The sequence below is a fragment of the Syngnathus scovelli genome, chromosome 11 (assembly GCF_024217435.2).
Source record: "Syngnathus scovelli strain Florida chromosome 11, RoL_Ssco_1.2, whole genome shotgun sequence".
NCBI lineage: Eukaryota > Metazoa > Chordata > Actinopteri > Syngnathiformes > Syngnathidae > Syngnathus > Syngnathus scovelli.
In genome coordinates, this window is record NC_090857.1 from 3,827,720 (window position 1) to 3,841,633 (window position 13,914).

A 13,914-nucleotide genomic window follows, 5' to 3' on the forward strand; every position below is an offset into this window, starting at 1 on the left:
ACTGCAATTTAACTGAGTCCTGATTATAAATTCACACGACACATTTAAAATAAACCACGGTATGTATTTATTACAACAGACTATACAGTGATTTTGATGGTATGTCTACTCTGTTGAGGCTACTTGTTATTGTTAGCTAACCATTGTGGGTCACGTTTAACCATTTTATGCCATACCGGAAATATTTGTGTAATACACTTTTATCTTACTGCGTCCATAACAGGAATTAAGATGCCTATTCGTGCATTTTGCACAATTTGCTGCGAATTATTGGATAACTCCAAAAATGTTGCTGCTATCAACTGCGGACACACGTTCCACAGTACCTGGTAAAGTCATCCAATTGAATGAAAACTGCGTATTTTAATTTGTTTTGGTTGTATCATTTGTTTTATTTCCCTCACCTACTAGCCTCCTTCAATGGTTTCAATCAGCCCCGACGAAAACATGCCCAACGTGTCGGAAACAGGTCATTTATACATAACTGCACTACTACTTTTCTCACCAATGCTGATCTCAACTCAAAACATTTAATCTTCTGTGTCTAGGCCAGCACCCGGCAAATTATCTACAAGCTCTATTTTGACAGTGGTTCCGAGGAAGCACGTTCAGCAAATCCAGAGAGCTTGGCGGTACCTCAAAATTACATTTCAAGATTTGCACTAAAGCATTGAGTCGTATAGTCACTGTGCACTTCATCTTCTCAGGATGAGCTTCATAGGCTGAAGGCTGCTTTAAGCTTGAAAGGTAAACTTTTTTTTATTATTGATTCTGTTAAACAATGACTCCCAGTCGATAAAATAAATGTTTTTGATGTTTTTTTTAGAGAGAGACTGTCGGGACAAACAGAAAACACTGGTTGATTTGAAGAACACTGTGGAAATACAGAGGAGAGACTTGGACAGCGTGCGGAAAGAACTTTTAGAAAAGGGCACGTTGTGTTCTGCTCTCAAAGTACGCAATCTGTTCATTATTTGAATTGGTCTCAGTTTCAGAAGTCTATCCCACATTGTCCATATTTTGACTTTATTATTACTGCACAGAAACAAATGACTTACCTGGAGACTCAACATGTGGATGCTCAGGCTGCCAAGGACGAGACCCGTAGACTGAGGACCAAAATAAAAACCTATGAAAAGTAACTGCACTCAAATTCGGTTGCCTTGAGTAATTGTTCTGCGTTCTTCTTTGGACCACCAAAGTCTTTGCTTACACTGCTGCTGTGTGTCCAGCATGGCTGTTTTGTTACAGGGCCAAAGAAGTGAGGTGGAGTCCATGATTACAGACATGGGTGTGAGTCAGGCTGCTGTGGAGCAGCTCTCAATCTTCTGCATTTCTCTCAAAAAGTATGTATGACTCCAAGACTGTGATCTTTCTGAGGATGCAGGTCCAAGTGCTATAAATCGGAATTGTCACTTAAACCACACAGCGTACGAATTTGATTACCGTCGTGATCCGATGCATTCATTGCATTGCCTGCTTTCTTTTTAGAGAGTTTGACAGGTTAAAGGGAAACTTGAAGTCTTCTAATGACATGTGCGAGAAGCTGAGGAAAGACGTGGTCACCTCCAACAGCAAGGTGACATCCATTTAGCAAGTCGCTAATCATGCACATTTTCGTTTGTTGTTGTGCTGTTTCAGCAATATTTTTTGTGCCATTTAGTTCCAAAAGGCCTCTGTCGAAGTGACCCGAACAAAAGAGGACATGAAGTCTCTGCAAAACGATCTAGTCAATGCTGACAAAGAGATATCTGTAAGGCGCAGCAACACGGTAATTTGGGCACTCGGGGTCAGAGGAACCCACCCGCATATGTGTCTTTCCATAGAGTTTGAAGAAGAAGGTGGAGTTTCTTCAGAAATCTCTGAGCACCCCAACGAGGACAAATGAGATGCTCAGTCGGCTCGTCTTTGAGAGGTAAATTCCCATACAATACACCATACAGTTCAATTGGACCAATTCTGCTCACCAGGCTTTTCCTTTTTCCGCATTCCAGCCCCGCGCCGATAGATCTCAAACAGCCGCACCTCCATCAGCCTGTAGATGGCGACGATATTGATCTCAATTTAACTTACGATTTAATGACACCCGATTACGCAGCCAAGAGACCAGCAAAGACTCCAACCAAGAAACCAGCAAAGACTCCAACAAAGAAGATGCATTTAGAACATCAGCCGTAAGTATTTTCTGCAGAGTTGTGGACTCAAAGTGTGTTATTTTGTCTTCAACTCAAGATTAAATATGTATTAAGTACTAATTGTTTACATTTATCAGGCCGTTGGTTTCCAAACACAATGAGAGGATATCAAGCAAGGTATCTTGAAGAAACGCTTCGCAAGGTCTGCTTCCAAATCGCAAGTATTTTTCACTCAGGACTTTTGTCTCTTAGGCCCGAGAGGAGGATGGAGCCGTGGATCCTCTTTTTAGGAATTCTCTGCTTTTCCGAAGAAAGGCTTTTGGTAACATGCATGAACCTCAGAGGACGTTTGGAACGGTATGTGAACCTGCCTTTCATTTTGAATGTCTTTACATTCAATTGGATTTAGTTTAAGGTTGTTAAGTCAATGAAAGTGCTTCTCATTTCAGGTGAAAAGTGGTTATGATGGATTAGGAGGGCGAACTACATTCATCCAACCTGTATCCATTTGCTCTGTATCGTCCGACACGTTTAATCTCTAAAGTGAACGGCAACGTTCCTTAACTCGAACCTCTTCCACAGTCTCCGTTGGCAGTGATTCGCCCACTCATGAAAGCTCGAAGAAAAAAGGTGATTAGGCCGACAGGAAAGACAGCACCGTGCCTGACAATGGACAACTACCTTGAGTGACAAATCACAAATCGATGCAATGTGAAATGTTTGACAGGGTTTTTCCCATTCATCCCAAAATGGGATGAATGACAAAAAATGTAAAAGCAGTTAGGTGGCTGACTGTAATGTAATTTTTTTTTTTTTTTTGTGAAAGCAAATTTCCGTGTGTGTGTGTGTGTGTAAATACTTAAAAATTTTGTTGCCGTGACTATTCCATATTTCAAATATCAGTGAATGCATCGTGGTCATCAAAACTATTTCAGTTAATATTAAAATATGGTCTTTTTGCACTTATTTCATATCTTCTGTGTTGTAATGAATCATGGTTTTCCAAAATTAGATGTCAACAGGAACTGTAGACCAACTTCAATAATAAAGACTATTTTTATTAATGTGTTTACCCTTGGTCGTGCTTCAGTGGTGTTTTTTCCAGCAGAGGGCGCTATAAACAGTTTTTACCGTAGAGGACGCTGCAAGTGCTGCATTGCACAGCAAACTCGGATGTTTTACAAAACGCCATTTCACAACAATGTGAACGCTTACAGGCTGTGTTAAAAATATCGTTGCAATTATAACGGAACATTGAATGCGTTTCCAATTTTCAAAGATGACAACTTTCAGTGCAATCAATCCTCACCCCAGCCCTTTTTGAACAAACAGAGGCCTAAAGCTTAATAACACTGAGATCCATGCAGTGCAACTAGAAAATAATACGCCTCGTCAACCCCAAGAGACTTCCACTGTAGGCTTCATTTTTCTGTGGAAGAAAGGTCACCAGACAGCTTATTTCTTTTCCTAGACAGCGTTTTGCAGGGCAGCTTTACGAGCAACAATACCTTCTTGATGGCGGTAAATGACAATTCTTTCTTGTGCTGAAAATGAGTTGAGTGCATGCCTTTAGAAATCTCAAAATGAGCACCCCTTGTATATTAAATTGGAAATATTAGCCACAAAATATTGGGGATTTGGGGTGAATTTTCTAATTGAATGTAAACTGCCCGAGGCTTTTTTTAGTTTATCATTTCCATTATGGTGAGTTTGATGTCCATTTATGCGTTGGTCGAGAGTCAAATAGCGACAGAAGAAAGAAATCCAGGAACATTGCTGGTGATAACAAGAAGAGGGAAGTAACTTACCAGATAAATGCTTTTTTTGTTTCATTTTGCTGATAGTGTCAATAAGGGCGCTTGTGATGTCACGTGATGAATCAATTGTCTCACTTGAGTCTCCTTTACTGTGATCTGTCTGGCTCAATCTTGGACTCGCCGTTCTGTTTGTCGTTGGATTTCTGCGACAGGTGCGTCGACACGGTGGCCGCCTGCGCCACGGCTTTGAAACTACGCTTCCGCTTCTGTACGTTCTGCTCCGGGTGGAAGATGATCACGTAGACTTTGGGGATGTAGAGCATACCCAGCGACACGGTGGCACTCAGGCTCATGGACACTGTCAGAGTGGTGGTCTGGATGAACATCTTGGAAAGGAAACAGGAGCAGATAAAAAATCTGGCCATGCATAATTTAGGTACACCCAAGAACGTATAAGGGATTACTAATTTATGCAAATGCTGGGAGTAATAATTACAGTAATTTAGGCGGAAACAGCAATACGGAACCGACGAATTTATGACCAGTGTATGTACAATAAGGAGTCTTTATACAGCCCTTGACTGACATCAATTCTCAGTTGCCCTCGCCAAGCCAACACCAATAATGAAAGTTGACTTCCCCTGAGATTGACACAGATGAATTATAAACTCATTATTCAAGTGAACTGTACTGCTTATAAATAAAACAACACACATGTTCCATAAATAAGATATATTTGTGGCATGAATAAGTCATAAATGCTACACTACTGGGCACACATCTTCAGCAGTATCCCTTCGGAATGTTTTTTTTTTTTTTATCAGCTCATGCTTTTTATCAGTCACTCAATGACCCACCCCCACACCTGATTTCTGAAAGGAGCTGTAGTGATGTATGGATTGGATTTATGTGCTTATGGCCCAAGGCAAGCTTGATGCATTGCTTTAGAAATCGTCAACGGAATGGTGCCTCCAGATGTGAATAGACAGCAAGTAGAGGCCAGCCTCCACGTGATCCTGCACATGTAGAGAGGATAAATAATATTTTCATGGGATGCTCAAAAGTCTATATTTAGAACCCTTATTTGAGTGATGATTTATTGAATGGGTTGTGATTCAAAAGGGTTTGTGTCCATCCCTCACTTCATCTGACCTATTTCCTTTCTGTCCTCTCTTTCGTATGTCTCTTTATTCCCATTTCAAAGAGGTGAAAAGATTTTGAAAGCACCACAGGCTTGAATTGTTCAGGCCTCACTGGTTGATAATAATTTTCCCCAAATTGTGTTCTTTGTGACAATAGAAATAGCCCGTGAGGTAAATGCTGCCTCTCAGTAAAAGGATGCCAGGATGTCCAGTAAGTGGAATGGGAAGAAAATAGTACGAGGCGACCAACTTGGGTTTCATGCGGATCGTTTGAAGGATTTCATTACACAGTGTGTGCGTGTCATCATTTTCAATTGATGGCAGTTTTCTGCCATCAAGCGACATTACGTTTTTTTCTGTGGCGAAGGAAACACTTTGCGTCCATAAATGTGATCACGGTTTCTGGACATTAAGCCACATTAAGCTTTTTACTTTAAGCATTTTAGACTTGCCCTACCCCCATCGCCTTTGCTTCTGATCTGTTTTCACTCTATTTGTTGTATTATTTTCAATAAGGCGAGGCACACATGCTCTTAAAAAAAAAGAATTTAAAGAAAACAAAAATCAAACAAAGTATTGGGATTGATGATTAAATTAAACTCTTAATGCCCAAAATGAGAAACAAAGTAACTGGTAGTAGGAATTGTTTCCATAAACAAGACACCCAAGGAACACGTGACCAAAATGACCAAAACCAAGAATTGAAAACCCCAAAAATGACTTGAAAGTACCTTCTCAGTAGATTGCGCAGTGCCAAAGAAGATGGGCACAAAGGCCAGCCAGATGATGCAGGTGGTGTACATGGTGAAGCCGATGGGCTTGGCCTCATTGAACGTCTCGGGAACTCCTCTGCTCTTGATGGCGTACACCGTGCAGGTGATCATCAGAACGATACTGTAGCTCAGACACAGGATGAGAGACAGATCGGACATGTCGCACTTGAGAACCCCTCGGGCAAACTCAGGATTTGGAGGCTTCTGCTCTTCGTAGTCGATGATGGTGTGCGGGGGCACCACGCCGAACCAAACGAACACACCGAGTACCTGGGGAGAAAGCGCTGTCGTTAGTTTGAATCCAAGCTAAATGTGAGTCGAATCGGCTCGCGTCTACCTGCACTGAGATAAGAATGAAGGTGATAATGAGCTGAGAAGTAGGACTGATGAACTTTGGTGGTGTGACCGACTTCTTGCCCTGTTCAAAGATGCGGTAGATCCGGTTGGTTTTGGTCAGCATGGCGGCATAGCTGATGCACATGCCAAGCCCCAGAAGCAGCCTGCGGAAGGCGCAAACCGCGACGCTGGGCTCGGCGATCATCAGAAAGGTAATCAGGTAAATGAGGAAGATGCCCGTCAGCAGCACGTAGCTGAGCTCTCTGCCGGAGGCTCGGACGATAGGTGTGTCGTTGAAGCGGATGAACGTGCCGATAACCCCCGTGGTGGCCAGGATGCCCAGAATTGCCAGGAAGACGGGGATGATGGCCCAGGGGGAGCTCCACTCCAGCTTGATGATAGGCGTGGGCCGGCACCCCGTACGGTTTTTCAGGGGTCGCATGTCGAACGGGCACATGTCACAGCTGAACTCGTCCAGGAGATACTGGTAGCCGTCACAGAGCTCACAGTGCCAGCAGCAGGGAACGCCCTTCACCATCTTCATCCTCTCACCGGATTCGCACGGGAAGCTGCAGACGGAATCGGGGATCTTGCGGGCACCGCCTGACCATTGCATCTCCTCCAGCTAGGAGAGGAGCACACGTAGTATTGTCATTGTCATGCGCTCAAATTGAGCTCTTCGCAATTTGTTGTTGTTTAGACTGCTTTCATCGTTGTCAGCGAATGAGTTTGCGTCCCTCCCTAAAACACATCTTACGTTGAGTCGCAGGTGGTTTGTCCATTGTCCAATATCCTTATAGCCAGGGTTGGAGACATTGGAAAGCTGATACTGGAAGATGTCATATCGTCCAGGTGCGTCTCCATTCTCATTGAACATCACACCGGTTCCCGCACTTCCTGTTGGACGGAAAGCAGTTTTTGAATGGCTTTTAAAATACAAAGGTAAACAAACTCAGCACAGGCGATCTTTTGAATGCCGCTAATGCCATACTGCCAAAGCTAAGTGCATGATGTGCTTTAGTGAAGGCTCTCAATGGTCTTTCACTACACTTTCCTCCGGTGCCGTAACATGATTGGACGTTCCTTTCAGTTGCCCGTAGGCCAACAATCAGAAAAAAAAAACCGCCATACAAGCCAAGGTCATCTTGCAAGAAGCCAGCTGTGAATATGCTTTCACAGAACATTTTTTCCCTTTTTGCAAAAGGTGACTTTTTAATGAACGATGATGAAAAGTGTTGAACGTGGAGGCAGCCGCAGGGATGTTCTAGTTTTAGTCGAGTGCCATACATTAGCGGACACAACCCAAGCGCAGTTTAACCTCACAGAAACCCAAAGTCAAATCTTTTTTTCATGAGCACCACCACGCATTACGCAAGAGGGGTCAGAGAAAAGCCAACTTTCAGATCGTACCATTGAAATTGACAGAGCGAATGTATTGGAGGAGCATGCGTCCCTCCACGGGGTCCATCTTTTCACAAACGCCCATGGAACCGGGACACAAGTCCATGTGCATACTGTGTAAGGCGTGAGCCATGGCGTAAACGGCGTCGATCACAAACTGCACCTTCCCCTCCTGTTCATACACAGAGTCTCGACTTATTCTCTCTTCACCTAGGAGAACACAGACGTGTCACATCAGGTAAACAACATTTGGAATTCTTCACCTCGATGACTTCTGTAACGTGGAATTTACCTGTACATTTTCTTCTGTCGGCTTCGTATTTGATGCCAGGCCGCGTTAGTTTACACTTGAAGTCGTCCTCCCAAAATTCAGCAAACCAAATGTTCCTTCTGTTGTTTTCCAAAGATCTTGTCGTGAAGTATTGGTCAAATCCTGAATCGTTTTTGCAAAATTGATAACATTATATTTCCGTAATTGTGGTAGAGATTCAATTTCTCCGTTTGGCGTACCGTCAATAGAGGCTCTTTTTGGCAGGATAGTGACGGCGCCCTCCGCCACGTCCTCCTGGTCTTGGATGGGGGAGTTCTTGGCCCCCCAGCTGTCGGAGCCAACAAATAGAAAGTGGCCGGTCAAATTGGCCGCTTTAGCAGCTTGCAACACTCGCCTGCAAGGAAAAAGAAAGTCAGATTTAAGACAAAAGTCATTTCTTAGTTTGAGAGTGAGTAGACAGGATGCATGGAAACTATTGAAATATGTTGAATATTTTGCATTCACTTTATCTTCTCACCCCGATGATGCAATCTGGACTAATCAAACAGACATTGCTCCGGACAAAAAAAAAAAAAAGAAAGATTTAATTAAGATAAATTCCGAGTCATAGCTTCAAAGCTAATTAAAAGCATCACTTGATAATGGAGTTCAAAATGCAAATCTCTCCATCTCTCTTGCATTGTGCTTTGTTTTTGACATCGTTTTTCCTGACATAATTATTTTACCGAGCATATAAATTGTCTACAATCATTTGGCTCTTTTGAACCGAGTTGCATCTTTCACATAAGTTCTTGAGAATGCAACTCGTCACCATCAAGATGCCCGTTTCCTGCTGCACTCACTTGATGTCGTCCTCATTGGCAAAAATGATGACCCCTCGAGCGTTGGATGTCTCCATCAGCCTTTTGATGATCTTCTCAAACTCCCCAGGTCTGGGCTCTCGAGGAATTTTTATGGACTGTGCAATACACAGCCCCCCTGTGTTGCACATATACAATATGTTATTTTTGTTTGCGCCCATCTCTGCATCACATGACACCTATTTATCTACAAAAACACAAAAAATATATCATCAAGAAATATACGGGCTTCATATGACAAGTAATTGTTCTTCTGCTGATTAGATTTAATATATTTTTATCTTAGTATGAGCAGTGTGATTAATGGCTGCAAGGGACATGTTAAGGTTTCATATTAGCATAACATAATTCAGTGCACGTGTGTGTGCGTGAGTGAGTGATATCAGGTATCGTAAACCCTGGTAACATCTGAGGAGCCGGGGGCTTCACTCTGTGTGCTGGATATTAAATTAATATTAATGTGACTGCAGTGTAGACTCAGAAAAACAACCTGCTTCTCTGGATATCTGAAGGAAAGCGTCAACTCCACTCTCTCCGTAGTTGCCCTCGGATGCTAATGTTGAGACGTAGTTCCAACCCATAGCTTTCACGATGTCCACCATGGCTTGGGCCTGGTAAGAATCGGGAGGTACCACACGGGAGAAGAACTCGTATCGACTATTATCGCTCAGCTCCGGGGCGGTGGAGGCGTAACTGATTTGGGGAATCTGAAACACACAGATGGATCCATTTCTTGTATGTCTTGTTGTTCAAGTCCATCTTGTAAACCTTTTTGAGATCTCAAATAAAGAATGGATTCAAATTGTACAGTCCATAAATTGATGGATGTGTCTGAACGCTGACGCACTGCAGGGGATTAACATCCCAAAAGTGGACGTTCATCGAGAGAACTCATTGTTAATTCATTCTCAGAAAGGAGTGAAATAAAGACACAGCTGTAAAAGCATTTGTTTGAGAGGGAACACAAATGAGAAGATTAATTCAGAGGTGTACTCCGTCTTTACACCGTTTAAACTCTGACCCAGCTAATGCCGCTCGTTCCCTGCGCCTGGCTTAACGGCGGACGCTCCGAAGCCACGTAGAGGAAGGTAGACACAAGGGGTAGAGAAGGGAGAAGAAGAGAGGAGAGCGAGAACCATTTCACAGATTATCTGGAAGGATTAGAGGGTTTTTAGTCAAATTACGTTAAGCACAGAGGGAGAGACAGAGATCAGGGACTAGGAAAAAGGTTAGCATTTCTCAGTTGTAAGCCATACAATATATTTAATTCTGGAGTGCGCTTTGCTGCTTTGCGTTTAACCCCATCGAGCTTGCTCGTATGTCCTTCTGAAAGGGATGAGTAGACTTCTGAATGAAAATTCCTCAAGTACAGCGGCCGAGTGTCACTGGCTTCACAACAGTATGGATTCCAAATTCCTTGTTGTTGTATGAGTATTGTCAAGGTAACACAAACTTGTTATATTCCTATTGGTACAACTTGTAGTCGAGGAGAGGTGAGAAGTGTCAGACTCAAACAGAATAAATCCAACAAGAATTTCAAAAGGGGTTGAGTTTGCTGTAATGCTCGATCCTTGGAGTATTTTGCCTGGAACATTTTATCGAAGGATAATTCAACTTTCCCAACTTTAAACAGTTTTCATGAAAAAATTCTCATTTGTCTTGATTATTTTGAAAATTACTTTTGTCAAAAAATCCCAAGTAGCAAAAATTATAGCATATTTTTTTACTCCCAAGCTTCAAGAGTATTCAAAGCTAATTTCGCTAACACATTGAACAAATGCTAATGTGTAGTAATGCTGCAGACTCCGTCCGGCATTAGCTAATTTGCGTCAAGAGATGAAAAATTAATTATTTAAATTAGCCACACTGTAATGTCACAGTGAGGCAAATTGAAAACTTGCAGAGGCAGCTAACAAAAATGTACTTCTTTGATTAAACATTATTGAATGTGAGCCAATAAAATATCAATTGTACAATATATAACCCCTTTACAATTCCCAGAAGCGGTTTATAATTTGCAAAAGAACATAAAATCCTCATATGTCTCATTTCAAAGACGCATTGTAGGCTATTTAGAGTTCAGTCACTTTGCCGTACGACATTAATGATAATAGAAGTCTTTTTTTTTATTTCCCCAATGCGGTGTGTATTGGTTGAGACGCCTCCTCCTCTGTTTCAGAGCAGATGTTCAGTGCACATCACAGTGTGTGTGAGCGGAGAAGCATGTGCAGCAGAGAGTGCAGCACATATGGACAGTTGGCTGAAACACACCATTTAGCTAAATCTACTCCTCCGCAAGTTGCTGTTATCCTGGAACCAATGTCATCCTCTGGCCTGATGCTCTATTTTCAGCCCAGGGTCCTGAGCTGCTGAGAGGGGCTTAGTGGAGGTTGGGGATCTATAATTCTGTAGTTAACATCTGCCCTGTATGCAAGCTGCCGCTCCTTGGCTCCCAGGGAGCATCCTCATCATAAAGAATGCAAGTTGCCCCCGGGAAGGAGAAGAAATATACTTTACCCTTTGATGCCTCTAAAACTTTGCTCGTTTGAAACCGTCTGTTTTCATCTTGCAGCCATAGCGTGGCGGTAATTCGATGACAACATGACATCACGCATGTAGGATTTAGGCTCAGCTGTGACCGAACGTTACTATGAGCAGCGTAATCATCGCAGGTCGATTGTCTGGACAAAAGCTACAAAACAGATTAGCCGGTGGTGGTCAAGGTTAACTCAACATGCCAGCAAAGCTGGATTTGACTCCTTCTCCACAATAGGGTGCCCAAATAGCCTGATGTTAGGCTAATTGAAGACTATCATTGGGCCCCTGGGCTATATTCAGTCCCTTCATGTTATTCCATGCGGCTCATGATAGATTGAATAACAGCCATAAAAATGCTAATAAACAAATTCAGGAGCAATCATAATCCAAGAAGTGTAACCGTCTCACACTCGAGTCACACACACAGTCCATAAACAAACACAGCAAAGCTAGCAGACATCAAGTTTAATTTTTGACTGGTTAGAAAGGAATGGATTTCACATCAGCACACTTAAGGATAAGGAACCTTTCTCCAGAAGTGGAAGACATCTTACCGAAAAAAGCCTGAGCACGTTGGCCACCATGATGGATACGGAGCTGCCGGAGGCCCCGATGACTCCAACCACCCTCTCTGGTTTGGGAATGATCGGCGGCTCTCCGTTGGAGCAGCGCACGTCGGACGTGTCCTTTTGAATGAGGGCTTGGACAAAAGTCAGTGATTGCTCCAGCGCGTAGGTATCTCTGGAGCAGGTGTCCAGTATCCGGGCTCCCAGTGTGATGTTGGGCAGCAGATCTGGGTCACTGTTGATCTGGTCCAGGGCATACAGCATAGCTTCCAAGCGATGGATTCCCTTCTCTCGTTTAATGTCTCCGCAGGGCACTCCCACTGGCCCTCGGGAGTGCACTGGGAATAACCCCCCGAGGGTGATGTCACCCTCAATTTTGAGGGACTGGGGCTGGATGCCCTGCTGGGCCCGCAAACCGGGAAGCGTCCCCACTAACAGCATCCACAGCAGTGTGGGCAATTTTCCGAGCCAGCTGCAAGGATGGGATGAGAGGCCTTCTGATGTCATGATGCTGACCAGCCGAGGGACTTGGAGCACCACACCTCTCCTTCTACCTTTGACACCTGCAAGGTCATTCACAATGAAGGTCCTGTCATTGTCTGCTTTTTCCACTTTGACAATATCTGACATCATCACTTGATACGCTCTTTCTTACTTGCGCATGTTTATTTGTCCCATATGGCTTACAGACAGATTATTATTTCTTTACAGGGCTGTAAACGCCTGTGGATTTAAGATATAGTACTCTTTGTGTAAATACACTCACTGGACACTCCATTAGTTTCGCCGATGCAGTCTGCTGAGATCTAAAATTTGATATAGCTGCATCATAATTTTGTTTTTTATTTCCGTTGAGACTACCAGAAAGGTAATAATGTTGCAAGTTTATTTTTGTTGTATGCAATGGATTTCTTATATTGCAAACATCAGAGCTACTATATACAAACAACTATAATAAACATTTTGAATTATATCATATATTCATTGGGAATTAATGATTTTAAATTTGTGTACTATGATGCTTGATAGCTCAGCATGTTGGGGGCTAATTGTGCCGTAATTGAACGTATGCAGTGAATGCAGAACATGCTTTATGATGATCATAATGTTGGTTATTAAATCAAAATAAAAAAAAATTAAATGGCTGTAACATAGATAATGTGCATCTTGCATTTAGCAAGTAGATATCTTTTATCGTCAGCAAAGTACATAACAGTAAATGTGATAAATTTTGCAAAAACTGGAAACATGTACTGAAACATTTGTAAATTGCATTCACAGAAGTCCATAATACTCTGGGGAAAAATATCATTACGTCACATTTTGGAGAAAAAAAAAATCTGTGGCCCTAAAACTCTTAAAGGTTACATAAATGGTATCACATTGTGGAATTAAAAAAAAAAAAGACATCACTCACCTGCCCATTCTTCACCACCTTGTGGACCAGTCTTGATTTTACGGCTCACACGTATCCATATTTCTTTCAAAGCGCGATTCTATCTCAGAGGCAAGTCGTCTTCTGCACACCAAAGATAGATTCTTTATCATCTCACTCGCAAAAACAAAAACCCAAACTAAGAACGCACTAAAAACTTGGAATTGTGATGCACCAAACCCCCAAATGAATGCCTGATTTTTCCGCCTTTAGGAAATGATATCATGGCAGAGTCGAGGAAAAGTGCAGGGCAGGGTTAGGGAAAAAAAGTGCACTATCACAGCAGTGAGATTCTACAAATCACCGCCAAATCCCTTAAAAGCTCTTTCATACTCTCGCTCGTTCTTTTCCTTCTGTGCGCATCTCTGCGCTGGTGCTCCACCCTCCTCCTCCTCCTCTATTCATCTCACTCGCTCCGCTGAACCCACTCCTTCCTCACTCAGTCAGTCTCTGGGTGCACTAATGGCCACAGATTGGGATTATCATGCAGGCGTCTGTGAAGAAGCCACGGGGTGGACTAGCCCGCTACCCCCCCCCCCCCCCCCTATATGGCTGAACCAAATAGAGAACTCTCTCCACCCCCACTATGATGGACCTCAGTCACTTTGAGAGATTAGATGAGTGATTTGATTCATGCGCTCACACACACACAGAAACAAACATGGCACGCTCAAACACACACATACATTCACTCTCATTC

At 42.9% G+C, this 13,914-nt stretch overlaps 2 protein-coding genes across 2 annotated transcripts; one reads left to right on the forward strand and one right to left on the reverse strand.

The window, feature by feature from the left end:
* Window positions 1-24: 24 nt before the first annotated feature.
* traip (TRAF-interacting protein) lies at window positions 25-3,207 on the forward strand. Its single transcript, XM_049733486.2, has 16 exons — window positions 25-59; window positions 224-329; window positions 412-469; window positions 549-632; window positions 708-747; window positions 827-954; window positions 1,044-1,138; window positions 1,233-1,346; window positions 1,492-1,579; window positions 1,664-1,753; window positions 1,827-1,915; window positions 1,995-2,174; window positions 2,273-2,312; window positions 2,388-2,492; window positions 2,585-2,635; window positions 2,718-3,207. The coding sequence occupies exons 2-16, from the start codon at window positions 232-234 to the stop codon at window positions 2,823-2,825; spliced, it is 1,368 nt and encodes a 455-aa protein (XP_049589443.1). The 5' UTR covers window positions 25-59; window positions 224-231; the 3' UTR covers window positions 2,826-3,207.
* Window positions 3,173-13,728, reverse strand: grm6b (glutamate receptor, metabotropic 6b). Its single transcript, XM_049733484.1, has 11 exons — window positions 13,197-13,728; window positions 11,768-12,342; window positions 9,166-9,382; window positions 8,658-8,793; window positions 8,055-8,209; window positions 7,837-7,977; window positions 7,554-7,754; window positions 6,901-7,040; window positions 6,145-6,768; window positions 5,766-6,077; window positions 3,173-4,278 (listed from the first exon to the last, which is right to left on the reverse strand). The coding sequence occupies exons 2-11, from the start codon at window positions 12,284-12,286 to the stop codon at window positions 4,039-4,041; spliced, it is 2,685 nt and encodes an 894-aa protein (XP_049589441.1). The 5' UTR covers window positions 12,287-12,342; window positions 13,197-13,728; the 3' UTR covers window positions 3,173-4,038.
* Between the last annotated feature and the right edge of the window lie 186 nt (window positions 13,729-13,914).